We start from the raw sequence: 11,535 nt of genomic DNA on the forward strand, positions 1-11,535 counted from the left end.
CAAAACCACAGAGGGATTTTAGGTTATAAATGATGTCCCACGTCATTTTTGACGTTTGTAATCAAAATCAGCTGTTCATTAGTTTTATCATTTTATCATTAATTAACAGGAACTTTGGGAAAAGTTGTTTGAGTGATACGATATCATTCTTCAAGAAATACGTTTTGAGCAAAATATTCATGATGAATATGGTTGGATATAGTCAGTTTGGAAAAATGCTGGGTAATATAATTGAAATTTTTTTCAATAGTAAATATAATTGATACCTTCAATCATGTTTTTCCAGACAAAGCAACCAGTCAGTATTTAATGGAGCCTGATTTGCCCACTACATTGAGTATATGTGATATGATTAGACAAGGAGATGTACCGTAAATATTAATAAGTAAAAAAAGTAGGCTGATGAAACTAATATTCTAAACTTTCAGCCCAAAGGTTGCTTTTACTTCCTTGAAAAAGAAGTTGGGTTCTGCTAACCCACACACCCTTTTACATTCTCTTATGGTTTTGGAGAGTATTGTTAAGAATTGTGAGTTCAACCCAGTTTTATAACTGAAAATGAATTGCCGATTTTTCAGGTCCAACTGTTCATGAGGAACTGGCTGCGAAATCTTTCCTTGATACTCTCCATGACCTAGTCAAAACCACTTCACATAGCAATATACGCAACAAAATTTTGGAATTGCTGCAGACTTGGTCACATGTGTTTAAGAACAACTCGAAATTCGAAGCCTTGAATGTGAGTTGTTAAATTATTGATTCACTTTAATCTAATTAATGATGAAATAGGATATTGTGAACCAAATGAAAGGGGAAGGATTCAAATTTCCTGCTCTACGTGAAAGTGAAGCGATGTTTTCTGCTACAAATGCCCCAACATGGGTGGACGGGGAAGCTTGTCATAGATGCAGAGTGCAATTCAACCTTATCACTCGTAAGCACCATTGTAGAGCTTGTGGCCAAGTATTTTGTGGGACTTGTACTAGGAATACAACGACTTTACCTAAGTTTGGTATTGAAAAAGAGGTGAGAAGTGAAAATATCTCTTTGCATTGATTCAAATTATTTGTGTTTTACTTTTAAGGTTAGAGTGTGTGATTCCTGTTATGCAGAAGCTTCAAAATCCTCAACTGTTAAAGTTTCTAGTAAAACTGAGGATCTTCCATTTGAATATTTGAAAAGCAGTTTGTACCAACAGAAACAGGTATATTTATTTGTTGATCGTTGTATTCTTTTTTAATTTCAAATGACATATGTCTTGAGATTCAGACAGAACAAATATCAACATTTTTGTGAATTCAAATTGTAACAGTTATATCATGTGATTATATATGTGGAAAAAATTCCAGCAACCTACCAAGAAGACAGATGATGAACTGCAAGAGGAAGAGGACTTACAGATGGCCATTGCACTCAGTCAGTCGGAGGCTGAAAATAAAGAAAAAGAGAGGGAAAGAGCTGCTAGAATGAAAGCTTCTTCCTCGCCTACCTACAGTTTTAAAGCAGGTATGTAATGATGGTTCAATTGACTTGCAGGAAACTTTTTTTTATTGATTCGGGAAAAATTTAATATTTTCAGCCCCAGAGTCTCGTCCTGTGGAACCTGTGCAACCTGAAGAGGAAGCTCTGAATCCTGAACTTGCCAAATACTTGAATCGTTCTTATTGGGAATCACGTACCCCAGCAAATTCTTCTGATAACATCAGGCCAACAAGTCCTTCAGCGCCATCTGTTACATCGATTCCCCTACAGAATCACGACCAAAAATATAAGGTCAAAGAGAACGGTCTGATAAACAACGAGTTGGAAGATTTCATAAACACCTTGAGATCGCAAGTAGAAATTTTCATCAACAGGATGAAGAGTAACTCCAGCAGAGGTATTTGAGGTATTTCTATCGCATGATAGAATCTTTGATTTATTTAATTAATACAGGAAGATCCATCGCCAACGACACTAGCGTTCAAACGTTATTCATGAATATAACCACAATGCACTCGACGCTTCTCGAATACATAAAGGAGCACGATGACAACCGTCTTCATTTCGAGAGACTGCAAGACAAGCTGACCCAAGTCAAAGACGCAAGGGCTGCTCTGGACGCCCTTCGGGAGGAACACAGGGAGAGACTTCGAAGGGAGGCCGAGGAAGCTGAAAGATTGAGGCAGATTCAAATGGCTCAGAAGCTGGAAATTATGCGGAAGAAGAAACAGGAGTATCTGCAGTATCAGAGGCAGCTGGTTCTCCAGCGGGTGCAGGAGCAGGAGAGGGAGATGCAGATGAGGCAGGAGCAGCAGAAACAGGCTTTCATGGGCGGCCAGCAGTATCCCATGGGATATATGGTCTCCCAGTTTCCGCCGAATAGCGCGCCACCTGTCGGGCCTTACCACCAGTACGGCCCAGTGGGACCCCATCCGGTCATGGTGGGACAGGGTATGATGCCCGGACAACCTCCACAGAGCGCCCCGCCCCAAATGGGACATATGGGTGGGCCCAATCAAGGTAGGTGGAAGATTTTGTGGGAAGAATTTCGCAGTATCTGGAGATAACCCCGGACATTAGGACAGAAATTTTAAAAAGAGTTAGAGCTAGTAACCCAGGATACACCTAAAAGTAACATATTTGAATATTACAACACTACATTTTATGTATTGATATAGAATCATCAAAATTCCGAAAAAAAATCGTACCAGATGCTCTTTGAGCTGGTGTTGAGCTTTCTCTGTCAAATAGGCTATGCAATTTTGACATTTGAGGTTATGTTTCGAGTTCTAGTGCTTAACTTTAAGCTTCAGATTGAAAATATGTGAGTGAATGTGATTTTTCTAATTTAAAAAAATCACTTAATTCATTGGCTACTTCTAAGGTGTAATAATGCTTATAAATGGTCATTATTGCTTAACATCACATTCTAGGTGCTGTCGGCCACCAACAAATGCTACCACCTAACTACAATCCCACAGCTGGACAAACTAACCCTCCTCCCAATCCTGGCATTCAAGGACCTCCAATGCACAATCAAGATCCGGCAGCGCAGCAGTTGCCTCCTCAAATGCAACAACAAATGGGAATGGCATACCCACCTCAACAAATGTTAAATACAGCTCCCATCATGTCTATTGGTCAACCTCCTAACCAAAACTCTAGCCAAGGTAATTATTAACAGTTGTTTACGTAAAGATAAGAGGGTTTATGTGGAATTTCTCCAGCTCTGATGGGTCCAAGGCCTGGGACTAACACCCAGCAGTTCCCACAACAACCTGGGGCACCACCAGCAAGTCCACAGGTACCTCAGCCACCCCAACAGCCTCAACCTCCGCCAAAAGAAGAAACACAGACGGCTGAGTTGATAAGTTTTGATTGATGCAATAAATGTTAAGGTATACTCTACAGGTTATGTCCCTTTATAAATAAACATAGACTATACAAACTTCTTTCTATATAGCACATAATGTGTTATTTTACTGTACTGATGATGGTCAGGTTATGAAATATTTCTTTATTAAATAGTTTATATTTTGCATATTCCTATTTTTATTGCTTGTAATGTTTCGTTGGTGTTATTGAATAAAATGAACTTTATGATATACAAGTTTTTTCACTAGTGACTTATGGTGATTTTTCACATCATTCTAAACCATCTGGACTGACAGCCATGTAGACAAAAACTCCTCCACCTGGAATTTGTTTTGCTGAGATGTAGGCTCTGCCATCGGGGGATTTGTGGTGCAAAACTGGCTGTATACGCCCAGTTCTTGGTAGAAACGGTATCTGAAAAAAAAAATATATACGCATGCGCTGATAAGTAGTCGATATGAAATCCAACATGCGTTTACCTGTTGTCCAATCATAGAGCCTAAAGCTTCTGGAAGCGAACATAACCCTACATTGCTATCGGGTGGTGGTGAAGCAAAAGGTCCGTGAATTAAGCGATTTCTCACTTGAATTCGTAACAGTTGAGCATATTCGTTCCTAATTTTTGCAGTATCTAGGTTATCATCAGGAAGGGATATCAGTTTTCGCACCCATTCAGCACATCTAACGCGATCTGAGAAAATCAATAGAAGTTTCGAATAAAGTTTGAAAACCAGGAAGACTCACCAAAAGGGCTGCTCAAAAAATGTGCATGGGTGGCTATGTCCCGTAGCGCATTTTTAAATTCCGCATTTTCTCTTCCACTCATTTCTGTTAATCGCACTGAGAATTTTCATCGGCAAACGAAATTTGACATTATCAAAATTGTAAAACAGTCAACGTCAATATTTGGATCATGGTTACTCGCTTTTTGATGCTACGCCTATGGAGCGTACCCTCCATAGTTACGCCACTGGACGGAACAAACGACGTAGCCCATAGATAATTCTTTCTCTATGTTCATAACCTAACCTCAAAACTTTTTCAAATCAAATTCAGATTTCAGCTGTTCACTTTTCACTACTTTCATAATTCACTTTTTATTTTAGAATGAAAGTGCTCGAATTTTTCAGCGGCATAGGTGGAATGCACTTCGCGCTTAAAGGTTGTATTTTTATTCACACTCGATGAAGCTCTAAATTAACAACTTCACATTATTTTCAGGAAGTGAAATCGAAAGTGAGGTTCTTCTAGCAGTAGACATCAACCCAGTTTCCAATGAAATATACAAATACAATTTTCCTGACGTCCATCTCGTGAATCGTAACATTCAATCTCTGTCCCCTAATTTTTTGAACAAACTAGGTGCTGACACAATACTTATGTCCCCACCATGTCAGCCGTTCACAAGAAATGGTTCGAAGGGTGATGTGAACGACCCTCGCTCGCAAGCTTTGATCCATATTCTGAACATACTGCCTCATATAAACATATCTAGAATTCTGATTGAAAATGTTAAAGGGTTTGAAACTTCACAAATGAGAGATTTGGTTGTTCAAACTTTTGATAAATGTGGGTTCAGTTACCAAGAATTTCTACTGAGTCCGTCGCAGATTGGTATTCCTAATTCGAGGCTTCGATATTACTGTTTAGCCAAAAAGGCGCCGTACAAATTCGAATTTGATACAGGACCATTAGTAGGTAAAACTTCATTGTGTCTTCAACCTTTAAAATGTTTTTTCCTAGATATATAATTTACCAAACCAATCTGAAAATTCTCTAAAATTCAAGATTGGGGATATTTTGGAAGCTGGTGATAAGGAGCAGTATTATCTTCCCATGAAAATATTGAAGAAATACTGGAAAGTATTAGATATTTGTTATGAGGATTCCCAAAGATCTTGTTGTTTTACTAAAGCTTACAATAGATACTATGAAGGTACAGGTAGTGTATTCAGTCATATCTCAAAGAATGACGCTCAAAAAATTCTTCAAGAGTTGAAAACTCAAACTCTAGATGAAAGTTCACAAGAGTTCCTTCTATCATCTTTGAAACTAAGGTATTTTACACCTTCAGAAGTGAGTAAATTACAATGTTTTCCAGAACATTTTAAATTTCCTAAGATGATAACGAATAGGCAAAAATACATGGTCCTAGGAAACAGCATCAATGTAGAAGTTGTTTCAAATTTAATAAATTTACTCACTTGACACTTGGTTTATTTGAATAATCCTCAATCTGACAAAGTTTTACTTTTTCATAAAGTAACAAAGAGATAGAGCTTTATCTATTATTCTAAAATATTAAGAAATATATTATAATATTTCTTATAAAGTATCAAACTCAGGTGGAATAGAGATCTTATTGCTTGTCGCAAATTTCTTCAATGCCTCGAATCTGCTCTCGATGTTTATCATTTCATCTTTCATTCTTACAACTTCTTCCTGCGTTATTTCTAAATCCCTCCATTCATGCGTTTTCTCTGTTTCCAATTCATCTTTCTGTTCTATCCTTTTAATTCTGCAGGATGCTGCATAACCTCTGTTTTTCAGAGTTCTACGTCTTTGTTTCATTCTCACAATGTCCTCCCTAGAAAGTCCTCTCATTTTCAGTTGTCGATTCAGGTCTCTTACTGATATTGTGACCAATTCCTCATCTGATATGTCCAACACAGGCCCAGGAGAGAGTGGAGGCTGTGGAGTTGTCAAGCTTTACAGATCTATAGTTCATATTTTTCAATATATTTGAAATGCAACTTTCATAATGGGGCATATCAGACTTTATCCTGAGGTAGATAAGTGACTTTTTCTTTCTCAATATATTGTTTTTTATTACTTACAAGAGGTTTTCTCTCCCCTTTTCTGTGGTCCGAAGGCATTTTAACTAAAGATCTAGGAGGAAAAAGACTTGATAAACGCTAGCTTTTCTAAAAAGGGTTTAAAAATATTGCAAGTCATTATCTACCTCTCCCTTTGTTATTTGTTATTTTTTTCATGTATTGATTAATTGACACTTGACAGTATTGACATCCTGTCTATGGAAGTTTGGTTAAGGTCTTATTTCGAGTTGTATTTGGGACATTTCGGAATCGATTTTAAAAAGTAAAACAGCAGAACGAAGAGTTCCTTTTCGGTAAAAATTAATTTTTATTGGTCATTTATTCATTAATTCAAATCAAGATCGAAAAGCGAAGACTACCGTTAGAAGAAAACTCAATTATTCTATGATACAGGTTTTTCTATGATCCATAGCATATAGGGTTATCTTTTCAATATTAAAATTTACGATAACAGAGTAAAGTCAGAGACTCTGGTAAAGTGTTTATAGTGCTTGTGTGGTGTAACTTAATATTGAGTGAAATTAAATATTGCTAGCCAAGATGACTGCTTCAGAACAAATAGGTTTGAATAAAACTTGGGAATTATCACTTTACGAATTACATCGTACTCCGCAAGAAGCCATAACTGACAATAATGTGGAAATAGCAGTATCTCCAAGAAGTCTCCATAGCGAATTAATGTGCCCCATTTGTTTGGACATGTTGAAGAAGACGATGACCACAAAAGAATGCTTACACAGGTTTTGTTCGGACTGCATAATTACTGCGTTGAGATCGGGAAACAAAGAATGTCCCACCTGCAGGAAGAAACTTGTCTCCAAACGTTCTCTAAGACCTGATCCAAATTTTGACCTACTTATTGCTAAGATCTACCCAAGCAGAGATGAATATGAAGCACACCAGGAGAGAGTACTCGCTAAATTGAATAAAAGTCATTCCTCAGCTGCTCTGGTGAATTCTATCAATGAAGGTATCAAGATGCAGTCCCAAAATAGACCAAACAGATCTAGAAAGATGAATGAAAATGACAGAAATGAAATCAATGAAGCCAGTTCAGCACAGAACCAAGATAATACCACAGTAAGTTCTTGATATGACCCTATTTCTTAGCTTTTTGTCAACATATATGTTTATAGAGATGCTTTAATTGAATTCCTCTTTCAGCAAAATTCTAATCCGCCTCCTCCAGCTACTACAAATCAAAATTCTAACCCACCAACTACAACTGCTCCAGGAAGTCCTGTGCCTTCTGGACGAAGCTCTCCACCTTCACAGCCTCCCAGTCCAGTCTCAAGTAATGTGAGTTCAGTCAGTAAATCATTAAAACGACCAAAGAGCGTTATGACCTCTGAGAGAAGTGAAGAGAGTGAGTCTAGTGAAAGAACTGAGCAAACAGACACCGAAGGAGAAGGTCCATCGGAACCAATGACACTTAATGAAATAGAGTTGGTATTCAAGCCTCATCCCACAGAAATGGCCGGGGACAATGCTCTTGTCAAAGCACTTAAGGAAAATTCCATTCGTTACATAAAAACAACAGCAAATGCTACAGTCGATCATCTCCACAAATATTTGGCCATGCGTTTGACCTTAGATTTGGAATCACAGCTGTCAGCGTCCCAACACAACTCTGTTAATTTCTGTATATATATTTCGCCCTCTGCTGGGCAGTATGTTCAGCTAAATGGCAATCAAACTTTAGGTCAAGTGAACGATAAGTATTGGAAGGTTAATAAACCGTTGGAAATGTATTATTCTTGGAAGAAGACATAGACAAATTCTGGGGTAAGAAAACCTAAAAGGAGGAAGAAGTGGAAGAGGTGTTATCGCCAGTTGAAATTACCAATGTCTTTTCTCCATAAAGATACATTGTTTGACTCAACCAGTTCAATATATCATCGGTCTTAATTTTATATTTTAAATTATTGTTTATTGTGATATTAATTTTCTTGTATACAAAAATCAACAATTTTTCATTTTAAATTGAATATCTTGTGAAATATCTTTTCATATCAGTTTGTTGATTGTTTAATCATATATTTCATGTTTTCTTAGGTAGTTATGACTCGAAATTATTTGTCTCTTTGATGTATATTTTACATAAATCAGATAACACTGTTATATAAGTTTTTTTCTATTCCTTTCCCAATTCATTATTGATATTGAAGTGCTTCATGGAATAAAGCATCAGATGACCCTAGGTGGAGGAAAAAATTTAATAAAATTCATTTTTCATAAAACTACAGAATAGTAGAAAATTTATATTTTGTAACACGAATTTTTAAAAATAATTCTTTATAGTTTCATAAGGTGGAGAGTATTCCTCATTCGTTTTTGAAGTTAGCTGGCCTCTTATTGACAAATGCATTCATTCCTTCTTTACGATCATGAGTAGCAAAAGTACCATGGAACGTTCGCTTCTCAAAGTGCAGACCTTCTTTCAAAGTAGTTTCAAATGCTGTGTTTACAGCTTCTTTACATAGTCCGTTGATCAGCTGGGAGTTGGAGGCGATTTTTTCTCCTAGCTTTATCGTTTCTTCCAAAAGTTTCTCAGGGGGGAAAACTTTGCTTATAAGTCCCATTTTTTCTGCTTCTTGGGCGGTTATTTGGTTTCCTGAAATCGACCAGAATGAATTATCATTCCTAATGACTCGAATTATGTGATGAAACTAAAGAAAAATGGGTAAACGCACCAGTAAGGACCATTTCCATCGCCTTTGATTTACCAACAGCTCTTGGTAATCTTTGGGTACCACCAGCGCCGGGGATGGTTCCCAGGAGTATTTCAGGTTGGCCAAATTTAGCTTTTTCCCCAGCATAAATTATATCACACATCATGGCTAATTCGCAACCCCCACCAAGCTGTAAAATATTTATATGTTATTCAAGGTGTTCTCTACTCTTTCTGTGATATTAAAATTACATACAGCATAGCCGTTTACTGCGGCGATAACTGGTTTAACGGTTTTAGCGACCCTGTTCCATTGTTCCAAGAAGTTACCACTAACACATTTGGAGTAAGTGTAGGACTCCATTTCTTTGATGTCTGCTCCAGCAGCAAATGCTTTTTCACTTCCAGTTATAATAATAGCACCAACATCTTTATCAGCTTCGAAAGTATCTAAAGCCTGAGCAACCTCAGTCATAAGTTTGTCACAAAGGGCATTCAATGCTTTAGGTCTGTTCAGGGTGATTATTCCTACATTGTTCTTGGCTCCAGCTTTCTCTACTTTGATGTTTTCGTAATTTGCTGAAGATGTAAAAAGAATTGACCATATATATGTCTACTTTTCAAAACAAGAATTTTTAGAACTGGCAGAAATTTTCTAATAAAAATCATTATTGAATAATTTAGGTTGAGTTGATTTGTCTCAATACAGAACGAATGCGATGGAACCAAAGATATTACACAATAATATCTTTGGATGGAACGAATTAGAGTTTGTCCTGATTGTCATCGTTTGGCATCAAATATTTTTGAGCTGAGTACGGCCCTGTGCGGTTCAATAGTTCAAAAAATAATGTTGAAATTACTAATACTTGACTTTTGATGGTTAGCAACTTGACTTCATTCGCATAAATTTTATTCAATGGACTTCTAGGTCCAATAGGATTCAGAAAATTAAAATACATATATCATATGTATGTTTAGAGGTTAGCTCAAAATTTTTTCGATTTGGTTTTGGTCTTAGCAAAACTATCCTTACCTGCTATCGAAGAATACAATTTCATTGAACCGTACACATTTTTACTGAGAATCAGTTTATTTGAAGAAGTAATGAGTTTCAGAAGAGATTTAGATGCCATTTTGGGTACCTGCGATAACTTTCTAGGAAAGGAACAAAGATTATCAAAATAGAATAGGTTTCTGCAATTAGAACCTATTCACAACTTGAATGCCCTAAGTAAACTGATAACAAATTCAAGTATTTTATTAAATGCACAGAACCGGTTTGCGCAACTTATTTGTTAGTTATGGAAAACAAGAGGATACAGGGTTGTATCCAGGCGGAGTTTGTTAAATCACAAAATTTTTAATATTCAATACCATATTGCTATATTGCATTATGATAAATCAATTATCGAAGAAAACAATTTCATTGAACTAGACACATTTTACTGAGAATCAGTTTGTTTGAAGAATTAATGAGTTCCAGAAGAGATTAAGATGCCCTTTTACCCTTTTTTTGGGTACCTGCAAATAGAATAGAAGGTTTCTGCAATAAGAACCTATGTATTCACAACTTGAATGCATGCTTGAATGCTTGAATTCAACAGATAAGAAATTCAAGTATTTTATTAAATGCACATGAGAACACAGAACTTATTTTAGTTCGTTTTGTGGAAAACAAGAGTGAGTTTGTTGAATTTCAAAATTTTTAATATTCAATACTTATCATATTGTATTATGTTGATAAATCAATTAAATGTGAGCGTTTAGAATGAATTTTTCGATTCCAGAAATTATTTTTTCTAGATCTTTTGTACTGAGTTGAAAACAGACCGAATCAAGGGTTTTCTTCGGTCAAAAAGTAAGTTTCAATTGATTATATCTTCAAAAATGCTCGCTTTCCTTGAAATATTCGATGTTTTCGGTGTCCTCCATCCACAAAATGTTTTTGCCATATTTATGATACACCCTGTATAGCTCTTTCCGGGTTGAAGAATTTTCTGTGTCACGCCTACTCGAGTGGGCGTGAGGAATATTCTTATCGACGATTTCCATCAAGTTAATCACAGCATTTCGGTTAACTTCCTATTTGCTAAAATATCAAAGTGAAAATTATCTCTACAAGAATCTACTCTAGTTCACGCTCTTTAAAGCACAGGTTCATTTTAAATTCGAGTGTATTCAATCAAAAGCTACTGTATCGTACTTATCAAACTTGTAATCTTCTCACATGTTCATTTCTGTATCAGCTAATAACATAAACTAACTGAGAACTGTTCCACAGATAGATTGGGTCTCAAATAATACCGATCTTCTAACGAACTCATTTCTTCTCTCCTTTTAATCGGGCATTGTTTTCAAGCTCTTTAGTTATCACGTTTATCTGAATAATTGTTAGCAATGAAAATTCTCATAAAAAATTCATGCTTCATGTTGGTTTAATGGGAAAGAGTATTTGATTCAAGAAAACAATTTGTCTTCAGGAACTTCAGGGGGCTATATATAAGGAGGTAGTGGTAAAACAAATTATATGTAAGATATCCAGTATTTTTGGGCAAGGAATCACCCCAACTATTCATTTATGAGAAATAAGTTACTGCAATTTGTTTTAAAGTAACTAGAACGTCATTTATAAAAAGATAGGTCCATGGACTTCTCTGATAGAGATGC

General features: G+C 36.3%; 6 protein-coding genes across 6 annotated transcripts; 3 read left to right on the forward strand and 3 right to left on the reverse strand.

Moving 5' to 3' along the window:
- The first annotated feature begins 45 nt into the window (after nt 1-45).
- LOC123317032 (hepatocyte growth factor-regulated tyrosine kinase substrate) lies at nt 46-3,587 on the forward strand. The gene is made up of 11 exons (XM_044903380.1): nt 46-222; nt 287-371; nt 429-529; nt 579-739; nt 790-1,026; nt 1,085-1,204; nt 1,350-1,506; nt 1,580-1,879; nt 1,936-2,502; nt 2,916-3,152; nt 3,210-3,587. The coding sequence occupies exons 1-11, from the start codon at nt 180-182 to the stop codon at nt 3,362-3,364; spliced, it is 2,163 nt and encodes a 720-aa protein (XP_044759315.1). The 5' UTR covers nt 46-179; the 3' UTR covers nt 3,365-3,587.
- LOC123317036 lies at nt 3,485-4,335 on the reverse strand. Its single transcript, XM_044903386.1, has 3 exons — nt 4,102-4,335; nt 3,837-4,048; nt 3,485-3,771 (listed from the first exon to the last, which is right to left on the reverse strand). The coding sequence occupies exons 1-3, from the start codon at nt 4,181-4,183 to the stop codon at nt 3,628-3,630; spliced, it is 438 nt and encodes a 145-aa protein (XP_044759321.1). The 5' UTR covers nt 4,184-4,335; the 3' UTR covers nt 3,485-3,627.
- A 113-nt stretch (nt 4,336-4,448) lies between these two features.
- LOC123317035 (tRNA (cytosine(38)-C(5))-methyltransferase) lies at nt 4,449-5,567 on the forward strand. Its single transcript, XM_044903385.1, has 3 exons — nt 4,449-4,519; nt 4,579-5,051; nt 5,101-5,567. Exons 1-3 carry the CDS (start codon nt 4,465-4,467, stop codon nt 5,563-5,565), a joined length of 993 nt encoding a protein of 330 aa, XP_044759320.1. The 5' UTR covers nt 4,449-4,464; the 3' UTR covers nt 5,566-5,567.
- On the reverse strand, nt 5,558-6,363 carry LOC123317037 (transcription factor MafG). The gene is made up of 2 exons (XM_044903388.1): nt 6,195-6,363; nt 5,558-6,048 (listed from the first exon to the last, which is right to left on the reverse strand). The coding sequence occupies exons 1-2, from the start codon at nt 6,231-6,233 to the stop codon at nt 5,683-5,685; spliced, it is 405 nt and encodes a 134-aa protein (XP_044759323.1). The 5' UTR covers nt 6,234-6,363; the 3' UTR covers nt 5,558-5,682.
- A 263-nt stretch (nt 6,364-6,626) lies between these two features.
- On the forward strand, nt 6,627-8,315 carry LOC123317047 (E3 ubiquitin-protein ligase RING1). The gene is made up of 2 exons (XM_044903405.1): nt 6,627-7,274; nt 7,359-8,315. The coding sequence occupies exons 1-2, from the start codon at nt 6,735-6,737 to the stop codon at nt 7,965-7,967; spliced, it is 1,149 nt and encodes a 382-aa protein (XP_044759340.1). The 5' UTR covers nt 6,627-6,734; the 3' UTR covers nt 7,968-8,315.
- A 127-nt stretch (nt 8,316-8,442) lies between these two features.
- LOC123317048 (enoyl-CoA hydratase, mitochondrial) lies at nt 8,443-10,133 on the reverse strand. Its single transcript, XM_044903406.1, has 4 exons — nt 9,902-10,133; nt 9,122-9,444; nt 8,888-9,056; nt 8,443-8,808 (listed from the first exon to the last, which is right to left on the reverse strand). The coding sequence occupies exons 1-4, from the start codon at nt 9,999-10,001 to the stop codon at nt 8,519-8,521; spliced, it is 882 nt and encodes a 293-aa protein (XP_044759341.1). The 5' UTR covers nt 10,002-10,133; the 3' UTR covers nt 8,443-8,518.
- Between the last annotated feature and the right edge of the window lie 1,402 nt (nt 10,134-11,535).

This window comes from Coccinella septempunctata, chromosome 7 (genome assembly GCF_907165205.1).
Source record: "Coccinella septempunctata chromosome 7, icCocSept1.1, whole genome shotgun sequence".
In the NCBI taxonomy this organism is placed as follows: Eukaryota; Metazoa; Arthropoda; class Insecta; order Coleoptera; family Coccinellidae; genus Coccinella; species Coccinella septempunctata.